The sequence below is a fragment of the Anas platyrhynchos genome, chromosome 33, assembly GCF_047663525.1.
Source record: "Anas platyrhynchos isolate ZD024472 breed Pekin duck chromosome 33, IASCAAS_PekinDuck_T2T, whole genome shotgun sequence".
NCBI classification, from domain to species: Eukaryota; Metazoa; Chordata; class Aves; order Anseriformes; family Anatidae; genus Anas; species Anas platyrhynchos.
The window spans coordinates 1,067,937-1,089,054 of NC_092618.1; the positions used below are offsets into that span (position 1 = coordinate 1,067,937).

Consider the following 21,118-nt stretch of genomic DNA (forward strand, 5'->3'; position numbering starts at 1 on the left):
CGGCCTCCCTGAATCTAAATAATCCTCTCACAGGCAGAACAGAGTGTGTCCGTTCTAACTCTTTATCAGATGTGGAAAAAGAGATCGAGATGACCAGTGCCTAAAAAAAAGAGGCACTCTCTTTTTAAGGCAGACTGATCAGCACAACACATTTTATCTGTTCTTAAGCACAAGCAACTCTAAGATAAATGGGTTCAAGGATCTTCAATGTGAAGAGTGAATATCCAGCGTATACCGGGAACACCTGACTTGGACCATGGACGCCTCACGCAGATTTCGGAGGAATTCGGACAACTCAGAAATCATCTTTTACAGGAAGAGACCAGAGAATTTGACTCAGTGTAAAACTGGCACAGGCAGAAATCTCCCCAGTTACAGATGCTCAAGCGCATTAGTTAAAAAGAGATTAGAGTGTGACTAGAGAGAAGTCTCAAACTCTTGTTATATACTTAAATTTCTCTCCAAGGATGGAACAACCACTATCACCGTGCATGACTGGCTGTAGAGGGAGAGAGCAAGTGAAAGACTTAGAAAAGCACCTTCCCTTCATAGTCCTCCCACTCCCAAAATGGTTCTCAAGGAAAACTACTGACAGACTAAAGTTAACTGCTTTGAAAGGGCTGTGTGGGTGGACCCGTTGTCTTCAAGTTCAAGCTTTTTCCTGCAGAAACTGCCAACAATTATGCCAAATACAACAATGGTTTTGCAAGATGGATAAACGTCTTCCAGACTGAAAGGGAGAAGTCGTACTGTTGTTGTTGTCTGTGCACAGACACCTAAGCAGTAAAGAGCAATGCTAAACAACCACGATATCCCAGAACACACAAATACTGCGTAACAGTGACAGAAAGCGCTAGAATTCAAAACAAAAATTACCTCCACCAAATCGGTTTTGTCGTAGTCTTCTCTATGGTTGTAAATACACTGATTAATGACGCCATATACTTTTTCCAGGTGTTAAATGTCAAATCCCTTCGTTATCTTAGTGACAAAGCATAACAGTTTCTGAAGACAACAATGGAGCAAAACAACAACTTTAGAATAGTATAAGATCCTTTGAATACGCTCTATATGTTTTCAGAGGTTGAACAGTAACAATACAAGTGACAGCCTACTTTTTCTTACGCTATTAAATAAAATGTGACACTTCAGAGAACAGATTAAATATCCCATAAGATTTCAGCAGGGAAAATATGAGTTAATTTTTCATATTTCAGAGAAAGGAAAGGCTGAAATTTCGGACAATCTTTTACTACTAATCAATCACATCAACGGTTGTAATTGCAAGTCGACTGCTCCCAAAGCAGCAGGGAATGACACGATCCTCTTTGTAGGACAGCTGCTGCCACAGCAAAGCCACTGTTGCATTTCATTAGAGAAGCGTTGCAGCAGCGCGGGGCACTGTAAAAAGGCTGCAGATCTTGTAGATACAGCTGTGCCAGCTGGAAAAGGAAGCACCCTTAGGTGATTACCTTTACCCACGTGTGCCATGCCTACAACTCTGCTGGCAGAACAGATTGCTCAAACGCCCAGAGCAAAGGTGGATTAGTTTGCTCAGTCCTACCTTTAAATTCAGGGGTGGGTAAATAGCAAAGTGACTGCTTGTAGCAATCACCTCTCTCTCACACAGCCATTTCTATTACCAAAGATGCAGAGATGATAATCTCTGGCACAGCAACAGTGACAAGCTAGTGGCAGCACCTTCTTCCACTGCCACAGCTGTCCATTAGCTGTGTGAGCCTGCGAGTATGTAGCTTTAGGGAGCAGCCATACCAAATGGAAATACTACTGCCCCCTGGAAATAATGCTGCTATCATCTAATCAGCAAACTCTGCCTCCCTCGTGTATATATATACACACACACACACTATAAGAACTTCTAATGCTGCACTTTCAAGGAATTTCAGAAAAGTAGTCACTTCTCCATGGCTAGCTAGTTTACGTCAACCTGCTAACTTCAGGTTTAAAATCATCACTGCAAGAAATAAAGATCCTTTTCAGGTTCTTAATACATCAAAGCATGAAAAAAAAATCCCCAAATAAAAGCCCTCAAACCCATCATTAAAATTACAAATCATTAAATGATATCCATAATAGTGCTAGCAGGTTGTCAATGTGGTATTTTAAAATTCAGCAAGGCCTTTTATCTTAAAAATTAGGCAAAGAATCTGTCTCCTAAACTACAGATGACCAGAAGCAAATGGTAGCCTACAGAAATCTACACGAGGTATGGAAACTAAACAGTCACAGTGCATATGTCCTATTTGAGCATCAAAAAAAAAGCTGAAATTAGACATACTTTGAGCTCATAGCGATCCACGATAACTATGTAGTCTGTCTCTGTAGGAACTTGTACAGGGTTCTCATCACTTATCTGTTGCTGGTCTTCTTCCCAAGAATGTTCAGGAGTCACTGCTTGAAATGCCCAGGAATCTGGAAGGACACAAATTTCTTCAGTCAGGTTTCCTGTTTATCTAGAATACAGTCTCAGTGAAGTATCCTGTACCTGCAAAACAGTCTCTCTCTACAAATACAGAGACAGAATTGTTATCGTCTGCACTGAGAAATACTTGGCTTCTCCCTTCTTTCCAGCTAAAGCCACTGCTCCATAAAAAAACAGAAACTAAGACAAAAAAAAGCAAACAAAAATACCCACAAACAAACAAAAAGCACTAATGAAAAGGTTAATAGTGAAAAAAAATAGTCATGTTGCCAATTCAGGTTAGGGAACACATCTTAGAGTACAACATTAGGGCTTAAGTCTCCTATTCCACATGTTACTCTGGATCCACGCATCTTGAAGTGCTGCTTTTTCACCTAAGCTGCTCGTTATTGGAAAGCACCTCGTACAATAAAAGAGTGTCAGTGACTGCCTGCTTTCAGTTAGGTACCATTAGAAAAAAACACACTTTAGAATCAAAAAAACAGCACCTACAGAAACATGTGGGCTAGGCTTGCACAATTAGAGGAGCAACATCGTTATGGAATAAACTGTGTGATGATTTTTGAGAGCTGTAACAGAAAAAATAGAGTGAAATTGAAGGCTAAAGCTAATAAATAGTGCAATCCTCCTCAGCAAGAATAGGGTGCTAAAGGATCTGATGGACTTCTCCCTTACCATTTGAACTTGGATTTCCATTAGTTATAGTTCCCCATCTTGGTGTTGAATATCCACAAAGCTTAGCACTTTCCTTTTCAGTGTTAAGTTTAACTTGACATACGTCAGAAACATGTTTGTCCACAAACTCTTCTCCATCACTATTGTTTTGGTCATCTGTTGGTACTCTGTTCTCTGTATCGAATTGAGAACTCCTCTTTGCTGCAGCACGCGCACAGTTGTTCCTTCTGCGCTTTCTTTCTGACGCACCTACAAAGAGACAGCATAAAAAAATAATCCAAAACATAACCAAAAGAATTCTTTCTTCAAAATCCATTATCTTCATCTTACTCAACTGACAAGGAAAACAAAGGAACTGAGCTACCACTGCCTATATCCCTACATATGCTGAGAAAAGAGTTGAAAGTTAATGGGGTCAGTTTGCTATTAAGATTAAAAACAAGCAAACAAACCACACACACAGCTACGGAATTTCATTCACTAAACAGTCACTTTCAGGATTTTACATGCTGAGGATTCTTACTTTGGATGGGCAGCATTAATACAACGTGAGGTTATTTGACAAAGTCACTGTCTTACTACATGAACTAATACAGATGAACATCATAAAAGCCTCTGGAAATAAGCTCTCCTTCGAGTCTGGTATCAAGCTGAAGACTTCAAAAGCTGAATACGTGTTTGGAAGAGATTAATTAATGAGACAATTTTAAGGGAATATTCAAAGGAGAAAAAACATGAAGACTTATACCTCGTACGCTTCCTGATTTGGTAAACCTTTTGTGAAAAAACAAACTTTGTGGTTTTGCCCAACATTCGTAGTATTCATATAGTATTGCAAAAGGATATGGGTGGAGTCCATGGCAAAATTCCCACTCTCACTAGTTAGACTTCCCTCCTTCAACTGGGAATCACAGTATGAGGTAGCTAAGATTTTAGCATTTGGGGAAGGGAGGGGTGGAGTGGGGGTAAAAATGCCATTTTGCATAATTAAAAACTAGTTAAGTATTCAGAAACTGCCATCCACAACATTTTTTACCTCAAGAATTAGCAATTTAGGGGCGGCTAAATGTCAATTGGGCCATCAAAGTTGTTTTTGTTTGTTTGTTTGTTTGTTTTTTATGTTGTAAACCAACTTTCTTTGAACTTTAATTCATCACTATATTGAATGAATGACCTCTGGATTTCTCTCTCACATTTTGAAGTAAATTTGAAAACAAAATACCTCTGGCATAAAGAGCCAGGCATCAGAGACACCTGTTGCGCCTCAAGAACAGAGAAGGTATGAATGACAAGAGCAGCTGAATAAAATGCAACTTACCATTAGAAATGGGTGTACTGGCATCTACAGGTGCCGCTGTCATCTCCTCATTTTCATTACTCTCTTCCTCTGGTTTGTCGTCTTCAGTAGCAGGGTTCTGCTGTGGTGACTTGGAGTCGTCCCATGGAGACCACGCTGGAGAGGTGCGACCTTGCAATAAAGAATAGATACCAAAGATCTTCGTCGTGCATTTTCAGTTACAAATGCAGAGACAAGTCTTAAAATCCTTAGCGTTAAAGCACGTACCTCTTTTCTCACGAGATTCTTTAATTTGTTCACAAAGTCGTCCAAACTCTGTATCCATTTCGTTCCTCACCATTGAATATGCAGTGTCTTGCAAAACATAGGCTCTGTGACGATCTGAAATTTTACAGACTTTAACTGAATGTTGTCTACCAACCAATGAAACTGTTTTGATCACAGAAAAAAATTGCTTTCTTCATAGGTTGGTTCCAAAAGGTTATCTCAGTGAATATTTTCAGCATAACAACGTAGAAGTTAATTAAACAAAAGCACTAGTTCCTTGGGAACACTTATATCACAATTCCATGCCCAAGTAGCAAAATGGTAAAATAGTTACAATGTGGTAAGAGATGTTCTCTGTGGATGTCCAAAATCATCTAATCCATCTGAAGTCTACTGTTTGAACACAGCATTTATCCATCTATACGTTTGACCGATTTTTTAAACTAGGGCTAAAAAGCACATCCTCACCTGTAGATCTTTGATCCGGGTAGTACTCTAAGGCATTGTTACAGATTAGATCGATGTCCTTCAGATAGTCTCCTGCAGTGAGGTACTGGTGCGAGTCAATTTGAGTCAGAACTGTTAAAAGATCCATCGGCTCTTTAATCCTTGTGGCATAGTCAGGTACCTGCAGATCAAATACAAGCATTCAGAGGTTTTCTTAACCTTGCGCACTGTCTACCAAATTATTCTGAAAACTTTAAATAAACGACTTCCTAAAAACTCTGAACATTTGCGATGCATCAGAAGATGCTGAAATTAACCAGTTTGCTTCTCAAAAATGGAAGGGCTCTTTCAACTGGCATTAGAGCTGCTAGGAGAGGACAACAAGAGGTAGGGCGGTCAGAAGCACGTGCATGGTAGAGAAGAAACACTGAGGGTGGGAGATTCATTTCACTTTGCTTCAGAAAATCACAACAGTGAAAGCTGAGTAAGCCATCCGACATTCTCTTTGTTGTCGACATTGAGGAAAAGGTGCATGCATTGCACCTGTGAAGTACCTATTGCAGGCATCTACTTTAGAATGAGGTAACTGGGCCCAGAGGTGCCGAGTTCTTCCCTCAGACCGTAAGAGGAGCCTAATAACTAGTTCAGATGAGGACATACGTATCTGTCTGGATTTTTCACAGCTCAAGAACCTAGGAGAAAAGGGGAAGAAAAGCCAGTGGATGCCCACATGAAGAGGACTTTGCTGATCCGCAGGTATATTCAAGTTACATCTGTCTTTGAAATATACGCCCCTAGTTTAGACTTATCTAATCAATTAAGGAGAAAAAGGGATCTAAGCAGCCAATTGGAGGAAAAAGAAAACACACTGCACTTATGGTTGATTCCTATTGAGGAGTTCCAGATGAAACAGAGAACAGGATCTCAAAACTTACTTTTACAAACGGCTGCTCCTATTCCTGTTCCCACAGGTACTGACAGTCCAATAAAGGGCTTTAGACTTCATTAAAGTAGTCCTGTAAATACTGTTTGTAATTATAAGGGAGGATCTCTGGGCTTTTCAGTGCTGTGACATGCCTACATACCAAAGCCTTTTCACGAGCAAACTGTGTTGGCATTTGGACTGGCTTTTTAGAATGAAACCAGGGCTTTCAGCGAATAATCCAATAAGAGACGTTTGAGAGTCAGCAGAAGTAAAAGCACTGCCTCTGCTTCTTGCAAAATCCTAATAGCGCAGCCCTAAAAACAAAGTTGAACCTTCCCCAAAACGCTGAGAAATACGAACGCTGAGAAGTTACAGACACACAGATCAGCACTAGTTTACCTTCTGTGGGTCAACGGGCTTTGCAAATTCCCTGAAACGTCTGTCAGTGGCAAGTCTGTGAGTAATGTCCCTCAAGAAAATTCTAAGTTCACGCAAGGTATCCTCCTCTTCCTCCTCCAGCATCCCTACTTCTTCCTCTTGTGGCTTCTGAGGCTCAGCTGGTGGTGCTACAGGCAGGACTTCCAATGTCCGATCAACTTCAATTAATCAGGAAAAATTAGCCAATTTACAGTACTCAAATTCAAGCATATGACAAATTACTGACAGAAAATGACCACCAAAGCAAATCCCAAAGAGCTAGTAACTTCGATAGGAAAGTTTTAGATGTACTTCTTATATCCTCCTCACCCGTTTTCTTTACAGGAGGCTTAGCCACTTGATTTAGAATTAGGTCCTCAAAAAAAGCTGCTCTCTCTGCCCTACCAGGCACCTCAATATTGCACACTTCTCCAAATTCCTTATTAAATAATTTTTGGATCTAAAGCAGAAGGAGGAAAGACATTTCAGATTTAAGGCCACAAAAACTCATCTTCTATTCCAAAAAGACGAGTACCTTTTAAAATTAATAATAACCTGAAGAACACAAACTGAAAAAAGTTATCTTCCTGGCCTTAAACGGCTACATTTTCACAGGCTGGCACGGCAAATTCAAATATCACCTTTAAGAATCACCTGTAGAATTAAAGCTCGGTGAAGGGATTGTACGCTACACTGATAAAGTAATGCCTTTCACCACATCCAACATCGCTTCCTTTGTATTTACTTGCCTTGCTGCATCCTTTACTTAGAACCTTTATGGCTATAGAGGGAAGAGAAAGGCTTCAGCAGACAAGTGAGGGCTTTTTGCTGAGTTTTTATTTCTCTACCAAAAGGTGTCTGAAGTAGCTAGTACCTCTACGTCTTCCTCCATTTTCAATTTCTAGTATTAAAAGGTAGGTAAGGAATTTCACTACTTATTTTAGAAGGAATTTAGAACCTGCACAAAAACTTCTGTGGGAACTCAAGCACTTTCAAAGCAGTTGATAATAAACACGTCTAGGTAAGACCCGTTCTCTTCCCCCAATAACTGAGACAAAATAATCAGAACGAGAACAGCGTGTTCCTGTTTTGGGCACCTTCCCTTAATGTAAACTCTCAGAAGTCAATGAAGTTCTGCATGTACTTTTTTTACTACAGTTTATTTAGGAATACAACTAGAATTCCATTCCAAAGTTACTTGAGCAGAAATTGGAACTCAGCTTTCCAGCTTGGAAAGCTTTGGCCTATATGAAGAAAGAAACTGATTTTTTTTTTTTTTTAATCAAAGTGTTTCAATTCTCTACTAAATTGCATTATTAGCAGTTTACCCAACATAGCATGGAATGACAGACTGTCAGAAGAAGTCTCTTCAGTAAAGACATCCTCTTGTCATTTCAAGCACTGCATATTCTTGACTGAACCACTTTGTAGCCACCGGAATTATTGTATTAATTTATTATTTGCATGCGTGAGAAGGGGGTGAAAGTCACTTGCTTGACTCAGAAAAAACTTTAAGCAGATGCTTTCACAGTATTCCTTTTCTCTAAGCAAATTTTAAGTGATTTGTTAGGGTGCCTGAGTAATAACAGTATGCATTTAACAGCACAGCATTTTGATGCTGGAAGCATTCAAAAATTACAAGAAACTGAAGAAATAGTAAGAAAAGTATTGAAAAACACCTCTTCTGGGAGATCTGAGTGACGTACATCAGACGTAGCAAGCAGCAAAACTGGCGAAAATGCTGGAATGTTACGTAGTAGAGTTAGAAAAGTAAGTTTCAAGGCAGGTCCAGCGTTGTCCCACCATAAATGGATATCTGGGACATAACTTATGCTTGGTGCTGTCTTCTGAGCATTTCGGATCAGCTAGTGAAAAGGAAAGCTTGGGTAAGAAAACTAAAACACGGAGAATAACCTGTTAATACATAGCTACATAGCCATCTGACTGCCCCATGAAATGAAACTATGTGAACAGAGTGGCAAGCATCCTTTCACATAAGGAATTTCTCTGGGCACCCTTTCAGATTATCAGTATTCGGAGAACTCTAGTCAGAAGATGGGAAGGATATATTCAGGCAGTGGCTAGACACCGTAGCTATATGGCCACAGCCACAATCATCGCATAACAAAGAAAGGAAATGTCCCTCTTTTGGGACACATCAGTATTCAGTAGTGTAACATGCCTGTTCTTACTTGTATAGCTCTCAAATGTTTCCACTAAAGGTAAAAATATTTTAAGGTAGTGATGCCAAACAGTAAAATGGATTTCCTGCCTAAAAGTAAAAACACCAAATCTGTTCATTTTTTCTAGCTAAAACCACATCAGCGTGTTAATGCTTTTATTGCACACACTGCAACAGCACAAGTTGTGTATGTCCGTGTGAAAACAAAATAAACAGAAGCCCCAAACCTTGGTTGCCTTACTAATATAATTTAAAAGAAGGCTACAAAAAGTAGCCGACATGCAGTCTGGTACAGAGCCATCTACTGGGAGCACACAGTCTTAGGAGGCAATGAGAACTACTTTCTGGATCCCAGGGAGATGAGCAGCATTTCTTTCCACAAAGAGATGTTCATTAGCAATACCGCCCAGCTTCCTGAGCTGCTAGCAACATCCTCACTGTAAAATTGGGTATGGAAAACGTGGACATGTACAACATCCAGATTGTTTGTGGTGCTGTCTAAAAGAAAAGGGGATTTTCAGACAGAAGCAAACATCCCAGCACATTAAAAGAAGGCCACCTCCATTACCAATGAATTTTGCTCACCTTACTTGCAACTCGATTGATCCTCTACATACAGTCAGTGAATCCGATGAGAATAAAAAGAAAAAAGGTACCTGTCCGCAGATTTCTTCTGGCGGTGCAATGTTTGTAAGCAGAACAGAAAGGTCCAGGGTGTGAACGGGAAACTTCTCCAAAGCGTGCAACACCACGGGTGCCACGTAAGAAACCTGGCCGTACCCTTCTTTTCCTACTATTAGCAGACGGGGCCGGCGTGATGTTGGTTCGCAGAAAGCACTCCTAGAACAAGAGTTAAGAAAACAAGCTTATAAATGAGGTGCTGAATAGACACACAGATGTTCCAAGTACTTTTCCTATAGATTTTCTTTTCCCTCCCCAAATAATCCCAATGGCAGTGGTACATTAAATACATGTAAGATTTCCAGTTAAGTTATTCAGTCATTCCAATTGTTTCATCTTCTTCCCTTGTGTTTCCTATTCTTTACTAAACCAAGACTGCAAATTAATATCCCTGCAATCTTGCCTTACTACTAGGAAATAAATTTGCAATGAGCATTTGTTTCCCCACTACAGTCAGGCTGTACCTTTGCTGGCTTAAATCAAAGATGCTAGAGACTTAGCCTTGCTCTAGAGGACAGAAAATCTTCTGGACAGCACAGCAATAGAAACTGAGAAAAATAACTGATCCAGCTGCGACAACATGATCTAACTTTCCAACCGTGGGCTTGCATGACTTCCATACTAAAATACCACAAGATTAACACAACTTGGTGGCTTAACAAATAAAGACACCATTCAAATTTTTCTCAAGGTGTTTTAACAAGCCATTTCTCAGTGTTCTTTCTACTACAAAATTCACTACTGGTTTAACAATCCTGGAAAACAGAAGGGCAAAAGGTGGCAACACAAACCCCTAAAGTTGGGGTACTTTTAGCTAAAAGGACAGATAGGACATGTATGCGGTCTTGAGTCTTTCAAAGAATGCCATGGATTAAGTCAACGTGTTCTGGTAGTCTACGGATCACTTTGGCTTAGGAAGAGAAGCCTGGGCATTTCAATTGGGTCATTCAGAGCAACTTCATTACAACTTTAGTCCCTTCACCCTTTCTTCTTGTGAATACCAAGCACCCCTTCTACACACTAACTTGATGTTACCCCTTCGTCTACCACCCCTCACACTTTTAACAGCTGGAACTGTTTACAAAGACTCATCAGACCTGAGAATTTAAACATAACAGGGATCTATCTTTCTTTACCTGCTGAAACAGAGGAGTTTTTTCTCCGGTCCGTCAGGCATTCCATCTTTGAATTCATCTCCGGAAACCAAGGATGCATCGTCATCACTGTTGAACATACCATCTTGTAAAATAGGATTTAAATGGTCTGAAAGGCAAAAGAGGTTTGTTAACTTCCCTGAATAGCCTTTGTCTCTTTCTCTTACATTAATACAGCTTCTAAATCAGTGCCAAAACCCTTTCTTCATTTGAGAGCACACACTGAAAGCTATTTCCTAGAGTTCATCCCACCACAGATCTAAGCAGATGGCACAAGGCCCTACAAAGCTGTACCAAGTCCCACTGATGTGTACGTATAAGGTACGCTACTCTTGGTGATTTTTTTCTCTCCCTTAGAATAAAGGAGCTTACGAACAATCTTTAGCAGAATTATAAAGAAGTGGATGCTGTGGTTATACCTTGCTGTCGGTCCTCCTTTAGCACTAGCTGTGCCTGCGGGAAGATCTTCTGCACAACTTGTAAAATATTCGCTACTGATCTTTTAAAAAGTGGCTTGAAAATGGGTGATAGTGCTTGTACGGGTGAAGCCTCGATCCTGTTTGATGCCGGAACAACCTTCTTCGGAGCCATGAAAAAGTCCTTTGCTTTTATTTTAATAGAATTAACGTCTAGTTGCAATTTCTCCCTACTTGCATAAATCTGAGGATAGCATCGGCGCAGAGAGCACAGAGCAGCTTCAGTACATAGGGATTTGATATCTGCACCACAGTATCCTAACAAACAAAAATCAAACGTTACATCAGTCAAGGCCCAGGTTTACAACATGCAACATTTAAAGAATTTGTCATGTCAAAACCAAACAGGTTAACAGGGAATTCAAAGTGCTACCGCTCTGCAGGGAAGTTTCATGTTGCTCACTGCCTGATATCCTGCGCTTATGCAGCTGAAGCAGACTCCTCATCAAAAACTATACTCTTGAGGCAGATGCCCCAGAACCATTTAATGTTCTCAGACAACAAGAGGAACGACAACAAAGAGTAAATAGATGAAAGCATCTAACTCTGATTGCTATGAAGGCGTGCCAGCTGCCTCGTTGACTAGTTGTGCAGCAAGGCACAAGAGCTTGGGTACTGCCTGGTACAAGCTAAGGTTCTTTACAACTTGGTCACAAGCAAGAATCCATTTTGGTTTCAGTCTTACCAATGCATTTCTCAGCTAGTTCATCAAGCAACATGTCCGGTGGCTTAGGGGTCCAGTCACGAGTATGAATCTTGAAAATTTCTTTTCTAGCCTGGAAGCAAAATCATTGCATTTTAGCTTGTCTCAAGTTTTCCTTAAAAATACCAACAAGAAACAAACAAACAAAAAAACCAAAACAGTCCTCCCTCAAAACCCCTCATCTACTAATACGCTTTTCTTACTTGCTCAACTTTCAAGTATTTTACAGTTATTTAATATACACTCTGCATTGTCAACCAGGAAATTGAATATTTCTTATTTGTTACACTGGACTTTTTTCTAGGAACCTACAGTGAAAGAAAAGGCATTTATAGCTTCAATAACAAGTTTCCAAACTACGAGACCTAAAGACCCAGAGGAAAATACTGCAATGAAAAATTTATCCAGAAACATTTCTTTGTTGTCCAAAAAACTTCTCTAAAATTTAACAAGCTTTCATTGTGACAGTCTCATTACTTCATCACATTTGCTTTTCAGGCAGTAAATTCACAGAAAGCACTTCTGGCACAATGTTTCAAATTGCTACAATTACTATAAAGAAGAAAATAATTATGACTCAAACTACTACCACTGATCTGGGGCACAATCAAATGCACACATGCCCCCTATTCATTCATAAGTGAAGGACTGAGACCAAAAACACAACTTCATGATGAAAGCGCCCAAGTGGACTAAATAATTAAGCAAACAGGTACAACTTTGGGAATGAAAGGTTTGATTACAGAACTAACTACTTGGTGGTATCATCTTGACCATATATATTCAGTACCAGATTTGCCCTCCATGGAACAACGCAGTGTCTCCACATATCACTCTCTTGTTCAAGTTGTCAATTTTTTTTTCCTATAAAGTTGGACTTTGCCATGGTAGCGCTAACGTTGAATTTCAGTTCTCACCTCTTTATTTGGCAAGTTGAAGAGGAACTCTCTGTCAAAGCGTCCTGGTCTTCGTAAAGCAGGATCTATAGAATCCAGTCTGTTGGTAGCTCCGATTACCACGATCTCCCCGCTGTTAACTATGCCGTCCAGAAGCGTCAGAAGAGTTGAAACAATGGAACTAATAGAAAAATATAATTTTTACTTACTGGTTCAGTAAATTTTGTCACATTCCACATGACTTTCTTCCATGAGTAGTCAAAAAGGACAAGCTTTAAGGACAAGACTCATTTTAAGACATAAACAATAGGTAAGTTAACACAGACCACATGCTGATATCAGGCTTAGTAAATTGGTTTCAACTATTGTTTAGAAGCACCTGTTTTGGCATTGAGTTACAAGTTTTCAGGATAAATTAACGTGTTCACAGTAAATTAAACAGGTCATCATCCTTTTTTTTTTTTTTCATTCCCCAAAGATCAAGCAGATTTTATGTAGGTGCAAAACTGTAATACCTATGAATGTGGTCTTGTTTACTAGAGCGCACAGGAGCGAGACCATCTATCTCGTCAAAGAAAATAATTGAAGGTCGCATCTGATAGGCCTAGCACAAAAACACAGAGTAAAACACCATTATCTAAAGGAAAAATACACAAAAACATCATGGTTGGAATGTCATCTAAACTAGATTTTTCACTTCAGCCTCTGGGACCTCTACTGATAGAGCTACTGGAGTATCTGGCATGACTAACAGAAGACAGCAGTCTGTGTCAACCCACTGTATCCGGGTGACAGGAAGCAAATCGTTCCAGTAGCTCCTACAGCTGACATTCACAGCAGAAACACTGGCATTTCCGTTTCAGTGGGAAAAAAAAAATAACAAAATACAAAAAAAGCAAGTTCTACTTAAAAACGTTGACCACAGAAAATAATGGTTTCAACTCTGACAGAACACACTGTGCATTTCAACCTTACCTGTTCAAATAACACACGAAGTTGGCGTTCTGATTCCCCCACGTATTTTCTCATGCAGTCCGAAGCACTTCTCATAAAAAATGTTATTTTTCTGTCACTTCGGCTATATTCACCGGCAAGTGCACGAGCAACTAGTGTTTTCCCTGTTCCTGGGGGGCCATAAAATAGACAGCCTCTGCAATAAAAAACGATCCAGATAGGAAAAAAAACATCATGATGAGTACCTCCTACAACCATCATCTCTAGAACAAGCGTCTTTCCTAACCAAAACACATCATGTACAAGACAGCAGTAATAGCTGAAGTGTGGGTAGAGTCAGAACAGATAGAAGTTCTGCATTTTTACAACGTTTCACAAGAAAATTCATTTTTTTCACCCAAAGAAATGAATAAGGGGGTAACTCAAGTGTATAAAACCTTCAAAAGAGAGCATACTGTCCCAGAAGGACACTTCCAAAACTGCTGACAAACAGTTTGATCACAGCAAACCGGAGCCAAACAGGCAAACTTCAGCACAGAATCTGAGAATGGGCTGAATGGTGAATCACCACTTCATTCTTCAGTGATAAACTGCATATTCTTGCTTTCATAATATGCAGAATCTGATAGTAAAGCATTTAATGCTCCTCTCAAAAGCATTAAGTTACTGGGTTTGGTCTCTCAGACCATCTATTGCTGATGGCACGTGAGGAAGCCTAAAGCCGGAAGGAAAAGAGATGCCTTAGCACTCAGAGGGAAAAAAAAAAAAGAAAACAAAAGTAGGCAGGAAAAACAATTGGGCTTCCAGGCAACATATTACAATTGACTTCCACTAGATAATCCCTTCTTGCCTACAAACTAATCAAGCTGACTGTGGTGTAAATGCCTGAAGTAACTAGGAAAATAAAACTAACATTCACGTTTTTAAGGAAAAGGTACAGCTTTGAAGAGGCTTTCAGGGTAGGGCATAACTGCATTATCTGAGTGTTCCCTAGGCTCCCAACCTTAGATGCTATCGCGCTGGGGAAACTTGGTGTGCTAGCTCTAAGGAACACCACGGAGCGTGGAGTGGAGTGGAGACACCACGGCTAGGCTCTGTGATCAGGTGGGACCTCGATTGTTCTTGTGCACAAAGCAGCACTTTTTGCCACCCTAAGCCAAAGACCTGTCATGTTTTGACAAATGCTGTACCCTAGTGTACTTTTTGCTCATTATAATATCATTATAATACCAAAACACACCTCCATCCCAAAAGCTACCCGCCTCCAAGGTGCGACCACCCCTCACTGAGCATGCGCTCTGAATTTCTCGGAGCCTATTACTTTAAACGGAGACGGGAAAACTTTACACCAATCATAACTAAGATATGCTTGACTAGAGCCACTCAAGCTCCACCTAAAAGATAGAAAATAATATAAATTGGCCCAAGAGAGAGGGGATGTGAGGGAAGATACCATCGTCAGGGGAGATACCATCCCGAGGACATACAGCATCCTTAGGACCTCCTGACTCCTGGGATCAGTCGACGGGCTGAACCTCTCTTCCCCCCCCATTGGGACGCCTTTGGGTGAGATCTGAATATTTGCTTATAAATCTCTATATAGAGTCTTTGATCCTTTCAACGCGTTTATTTCTAGGCTGTGCACCCATAACACCTATAACACCTGTAACACCTGTAACATCTATACCATCTATAACATCTATAACATCTGTAACACCTATAACACCTATAACATCTGCAACACCTATAACACCTGTCACATCTATAACACCTATAACGCCTGTGTATTTCATGCATATTAGCTTGCTTTTGCAGACAGTCACTATCGCCGGCAATCCAAAAGAACCTGATATTCTGTTGCTGTAATAAACCATACTTGATTGCATTGTGATAGCTTTCATTAATGCGACTTGGGTGAGGGTGATTATCCGTGATAATTCAGTGTTCTGAATCTAACCAGACCCCCAGACGGTTAATGCATTGTTGGTGAATGTCTGAACGGACCCCCAGGTGGTTAATACGTTTTTGGTGAATGTCTGAGTGGACCCCCAGGCGGTTATTACGTTTTTGGTGATTGTCCGAACGGACCCCCAGTTTTGGTGAATGTCCGACTGGTTCAGTACTCTGAATTCAAACGGGCCCGTGACGGTTAATCAGCTACACCCCTTTAACGCGACACTGACTTGTACATAAAACTGAGAACAAAACCACTCCAACCCAACTAACCCAACTTTTTAAAGACACCAGACGGTAAAACTTAAAATTTTAAGACGTTGCTTATATTTTTAACCTACAAATATTCTGGATTCTATCCATTTTTAAGAAACCACTTTTTGCCACTACTAAAACAAACGTTCACCGCTGCCAAAATGTTGAAGCATGGAAGCATATTGATGCCTGAATTGAACTTTCTCCTGAAAACAGCTGACTTACGATTTATCACTTTAATGAGTTACCTGGGGGACTGAATATTGAACCGCTGAAAAACTTCTGGATACAGGAGGGGAAAAATCACCATCTCTTTCAAAGCTGCGATGTGTTCGGAAAGACCACCCACGTTCTCAAATCCAATCTAAAGAGAAATTCAACACAACAGAGTTTGTATGTTAAAGAAAGCAGCAACCTAGATCAAGGTTTCATCAGAAATTATCTCAGCACAACGGAAACATTCTGGGCAACTTTTGAAGTTGCTTTAGAGAAAACCATCAACAAAGGTAGTTGTAGATGGCACACTGAGATCTTTCATAATCCCTGGAAACACTCGCTGACACGATGATTAGTTTAAGACTTACCGCACTATCTATTTGCATTGCATCTCCCTGACTTCCTCCAACTTTCTTTTGATCCCTCTGAACTCTCTTTAGGTCCTGTTTCTGAAGTTTCACTCGAAAAGTCCTGATTTGAATTAAGGAGAAGTTATAGGGCTTCTTTTTCTTTAAGATGCAACTCGAAGATTTTTGTTTTTCATAATAATGCCAAGCAAATGTAGAAAACATTAATTAATATATAGAAGACCTAACTAATTGACATAAACTCACACAGTTAAATTTAGATAAACTTAAACATGGCTAAATATTCATTTGAAGGAGATTCATCCCTCCCCTATTCTCTAATGACAGCAACCTTCTTGGAGATGTGCTCTCGCTGTCCTCACTGCTCTCACCACTCTCCTCCGTATCACATGTGCTAAGCAAGGGAGATGAGCAAGAGGGTGTAGAATCACTGATGTCATCTGCATGTCTCTGTCTGCAAGCAAGCATATAAACCAGAAAGTTAAAAAGAAAATAGAGCAGATACTAAGTAACACCAAAAATTAAGGGAATTCTATCTCAAAATTTACTCTGAGATCTATTTTCCAGTCCATTGTACTCCTTAGCAATCTGATTTCAAAGGCCATGACATGATTTTCCTCGTGACAACTGTCTGCTTTCAAGAATGCTCAACAAAATATCTGGCAATCAACAGCATTCTCTACGCACTAACTGCTTACAGAATCCAAAAAGCCTTTATCATTACTAAGGCAATTTATGATTTCATTTAGATCTTTTATTGTTTAAGGTTAACTTCATATAGAAACATTAGTTGATTCCAAACAGAAACTAGAGTCAGTATTTGAGTGATAACTTTTTTTTTTTTTTAATCCAACAAAACTTCCATAAAGCCTCTCCCTCTAAATCGAATAAAATTATTTTTGGTTTTAAGAAAATAATTTGTATCCTTCAAGATTAAATAGTGTGACTAAGATTTTTAAGGGGGGATTCTGGCTTCAGTTCCAGAACCAAAGAATTTCAGTTACAGAAACTCAGACACTACCTCCATAATCATCTTATCAGCGACCCACAAATATTGGATTTAAAAAAGAAACCAACTTAAAAGTATCCACCTCCTGCCCTCCAAATATTTCTTTCCTCTCTATCCTCAGACTACCAAAGTACCGATCATAAACTTACTCTGTAATTACCACTAAACTGAAAACCCTTTGAAGCATTATGCAGTAAGGAGACTGACAGCTCTACGGATAAGTAAGAGCTATCACTAGCCATACACCAACCTGGCACGTCTTCTACATTTTTGTGACCCAGCATTTTCAAGTGACTCTTTCTGTCTGACAGAACAGGGCTGGCCCGAGTTAGTCCTCTCTCGATCTCTTTGTCTTACTGAAAGGAAAGAATTTAGAATAATGATACAGATACATTTAAGAGAGGAGGATATCAAAAGATAAAGAAAATGCCACGTGTTTCACTCATCCCTAATTCCAGAAGAATTTTTAACCGTTTTTGCTTTTCATCAGTGCATGGTACAAGTGGAAAACTACGCCCTTTTTAAAGGTGAACTGAAAATCACAAGAGCAAGACTATTAAGTGTGATTAATTACTGTTATATCAAGGATACATAGCACTAAGTAGGCCAAACAGCAAAGAAATATAATGGGCACAGGACACACGTGTCTGATAAAAACAGCGAAGTTCATGTGCAGAATGAAGGTACAGAACTGAAACAGAACTGTGTGCGCAAACACATGTATTTGCATTGAAAAAAATTATCTCACTTATGTGCAAGAAATAAGGTTTTAAGAGAAACTGTGCGTTCAACCTGCTTTCCATAGGAGCTTGGTAGCGGTCAACAGGTTTCCTCCGTCGAAGGTTGTAACGCCTTGGAACATCTTCACCGTCATTTTCTTTGTTCTCACTTCCTCTTGCTGTTTGTACTGTACCACAAAATGACACCGAATCGTTAAGTACTTTTGCAAATTATATGAAATCCAAAATGCATTACACAGATGCCTGTAAGTTTTATTATTATCATTATTTTAATGACACAGTGGATCCTGCAAAACCTTAAGATGAATTTATGCAAGTCACGTTTCAGAAATCACAAATCCTAGCAGATGAGCATGCATCTAGACATTGTCTGTCCTCTCTGAAACTGCTGATGGACTTGTCGTCAGCCTCAGTGTTTAACAACAGGCAAAATTCTGTCATATTGCTTAGCTAAGATGCAGATCTTCTGAAAACAGCTATTTCAGAAAGTCACTTCTTAGTTTGAGAAAGTGTTTAATGGAAAGGGTTTTAATAATCTGTAGTGCTAAGACTAAGCACAGTAATCTAAGTCCAAGTCTAGCTCTGCCACAAATTCTGTGAGCAATAATGGGCCAGACACAGGCTTGAAGCTCACCAATGAGAAAACAATGCCAAATGCACATAAGCTTAGGCCATTAGCTTCTGTCAAGTAACCTGAAGTTGTTTCATGAAAGATGGTAAAAAACACAAAAACCAGAGTGCAATTATCTACTGGGTTCTGGTGAATATCCTCTCACGTTAACAGCAGGACACCGAGGAAGGAACGTACATACTCCGTTCACCTACCTGTTTGCCAAAAGGACTTATCTTTTTTTCTTGGAAAGCACCGCCCTCTTTGGTTTTTATTTTTTAACCCCAAAGGTTGCATTGCTTTCTGAACGCAAGGTAGGTGCCATGGGGTATACAGACAGCACACGGAAAACTGAGCGATCAGTAAATGAGTTTGTGATCACTACCATCTCCAGTCCTTGGTGTTCCAACACTTCTATCACAAAAGCATGAATTTCTTTGCTTTATTGCTCCACTAACCCTTTCTCAAGAAACCCTGTGCTCAAGAAAAACCTGGAGGAAAAAAACAAACAAACAAAAAAAAACTTTCAAAACTAAAGCTTCCCTCTCCCCACCATTTTCTTGTGGATAACTTAAGCTTAATATCCTTGGCAAAAAGATATTGCAGCAAAACCTTTCACATAAACTTAGTGTTTCGTGAAAAACAACAACAAAAAAAACCTTTAAATTGAATTGGAATTTAAATTCAAAACTTTGAATTCAATTGAATTTAAATTAAAAAAACTAAACTAATTAAATTAAAAAATTTAAATTCAATTGACTGTTCAGAGGAACAGTCAAGCTTGACATTATACATCCTAGAATTAAAATCTAGTTCGAGTTTTTCTCCCATCTCCAGACCTTGCTAAAGATGCTTATTAGGAGCTCTGTCAAAAAAAAGTGTAAGGCTTGTTATATCAAAGCTTTGAACCCTTCTTACTGCCCTTGACCTTCTTCACATTGCTGCTCCTACAAGGGTGAGTACTATCATTTTTAGTACGGGAGGGAAGCTGTGATATCCTTGATTGGGGGGTCGTTCTGTTTACAAAATGAAGTTCCAGCAAGAGTACATCAAATGAAATTTCACTCCAAAGTCAGAAAATAGACAAGATTTTTCTGCTTCCCGGCACTAACTTTACTAAGAGCTTAGTTAGTGTTTGCTCAAGGTAACAGCAAAGGCATGAAGAAGTTAGAGGAGGGCACTGGTAAGGGCACGTGGGAGAATGCTTTTCTCCCTCCTGTTCTCCGTGCTGATAGAAAGGGGCCTCACGAGATGCTTGCCCTAGCACAAGTTTGAATCCAGGCATCTGAAACAACTCTTGAAGACATTTTTTATTCCCCAGACCCAGCAGAGATGAAACAAGACCTAAAGCTTGATGAGACCAGCCTGGTCTGCCACAGTGATGTTTAATGTTTTTCCTCCGGGAGGCTTAAGAAAGGAAAGAGTGGAATAACTCAGGAGACCTCTGTACACATAGTTATGCATTTCTTTGATGACTTCTCTGCAACAAGCACAGTGCCGTGTACTCGTGTTATTCTTTATCAGCTCTTCTTTTATCTTCACCTTGTCTCAAACAAGGGCACAGCCAGGAACAATGGACCAGGAACCCTGACCATCCTCTGGCTCCTACAAAAGCATCCCAAGTCAGTGAGACAGCAGACACTGAGAAGCACTACGTTACCTGCAGCAGGCTGCCAGCAGGGCAGAACTGGCTCGTATCAGTCACACAAGGCTGAAAAAACACACTCAAGAAGTGAAATTCAGCAGAAGCAAGTGGCTAAACCAGAGCAAGGAAACTGCAGGAAGGAATTTTGTAGTAGTTTGAAAGTTATTTTCCTCCTACTATGGGAAGTGATCAACAATTGCTTCTAAGAAGTTAGCTGTTGGGTGTCTCTAAGGAAGCAAGCAGATGCTCAAGTGCCAGCCAAACAGGTAAGTGTGTTTAGGCTAGGAGCTCTGGTGTCAAGTCCCTACGCAGATGACTCAGGAAGGCTCAGCAGAGAAAAGGGCCACTTCCCACTTTCCCCAAACAAAAAGGGAACTCTGGAGCACACGGGTGTCAAGTACAGGTCACAACAAAACGACCTTGTTCGGCCTGAGGAATCACAGCGGGGTTGTAAAGCTGCAGACAAACAGCCTCCAGAGGGACAGCCGCCGCTTACGGTCTGCCACAGGACTCCTTGGGACTGGAAACTTGGGAGAAGACGAAGCCATCAGACTCCGGTTTACCTGAGACTTTCTGCTGCATGCTCCTTAATCTAGATGGATGAAATACGCAGGTAAATGGCTTGCTGGTATCGGGAAAACTGCAAAAGCTGCTATTGCCGAGTCTTTGCGCACCAGAAAGTCAGGGAAGAGACATTAGGATGTGAACAAGCAGCTAGGAGCAGGATCGCCATCTCTGTCATCTAGGGCACTTCTACATGTCTCTGCTATATGAGTGCTCCAGCAAAGGCTGGCGGTCCTACAAA

General features: G+C 40.1%; 3 protein-coding genes and 1 long non-coding RNA gene across 4 annotated transcripts in view; 1 reads left to right on the plus strand and 3 right to left on the minus strand.

Moving 5' to 3' along the window:
- LOC140000128 (ATPase family AAA domain-containing protein 2-like) lies at window positions 1-6,586 on the minus strand. Its single transcript, XM_072029887.1, has 7 exons — window positions 6,454-6,586; window positions 5,151-5,310; window positions 4,683-4,796; window positions 4,437-4,586; window positions 3,119-3,367; window positions 2,300-2,433; window positions 1-1,005 (listed from the first exon to the last, which is right to left on the minus strand). The coding sequence occupies exons 1-7, from the start codon at window positions 6,574-6,576 to the stop codon at window positions 958-960; spliced, it is 978 nt and encodes a 325-aa protein (XP_071885988.1). The 5' UTR covers window positions 6,577-6,586; the 3' UTR covers window positions 1-957.
- LOC140000127 (ATPase family AAA domain-containing protein 2-like) overlaps window positions 6,509-21,118 on the minus strand; it is a 15,674-nt gene continuing 1,064 nt past the window's right edge. Inside the window, exons 2-15 of the mRNA XM_072029886.1 lie at window positions 18,111-18,225; window positions 17,569-17,674; window positions 16,641-16,763; window positions 16,310-16,412; window positions 15,974-16,089; window positions 13,539-13,713; window positions 13,079-13,167; window positions 12,585-12,744; window positions 11,650-11,740; window positions 10,908-11,222; window positions 10,471-10,597; window positions 9,310-9,493; window positions 8,178-8,336; window positions 6,509-6,650 (exon numbers count right to left, since the gene is read on the minus strand). Of these exons, the coding sequence (XP_071885987.1) occupies window positions 6,621-6,650; window positions 8,178-8,336; window positions 9,310-9,493; window positions 10,471-10,597; window positions 10,908-11,222; window positions 11,650-11,740; window positions 12,585-12,744; window positions 13,079-13,167; window positions 13,539-13,713; window positions 15,974-16,089; window positions 16,310-16,412; window positions 16,641-16,763; window positions 17,569-17,674; window positions 18,111-18,225 (1,893 nt within the window). The 3' untranslated portion in view covers window positions 6,509-6,620. The remainder of the gene's footprint in view (window positions 6,651-8,177; window positions 8,337-9,309; window positions 9,494-10,470; window positions 10,598-10,907; window positions 11,223-11,649; window positions 11,741-12,584; window positions 12,745-13,078; window positions 13,168-13,538; window positions 13,714-15,973; window positions 16,090-16,309; window positions 16,413-16,640; window positions 16,764-17,568; window positions 17,675-18,110; window positions 18,226-21,118) is intronic.
- Window positions 14,403-21,118, plus strand: part of LOC140000129 (protein N-terminal glutamine amidohydrolase-like) — a 16,425-nt gene continuing 9,709 nt past the window's right edge. The window contains exon 1 of the mRNA XM_072029891.1: window positions 14,403-15,083. The gene's annotated coding sequence lies outside the window, so the exon portion shown is untranslated. The remainder of the gene's footprint in view (window positions 15,084-21,118) is intronic.
- LOC140000130 (uncharacterized) overlaps window positions 19,964-21,118 on the minus strand; it is a 1,375-nt gene continuing 220 nt past the window's right edge. The window contains exon 2 of the long non-coding RNA XR_011805415.1: window positions 19,964-21,111. This is a non-coding gene — a long non-coding RNA (uncharacterized lncRNA). The remainder of the gene's footprint in view (window positions 21,112-21,118) is intronic.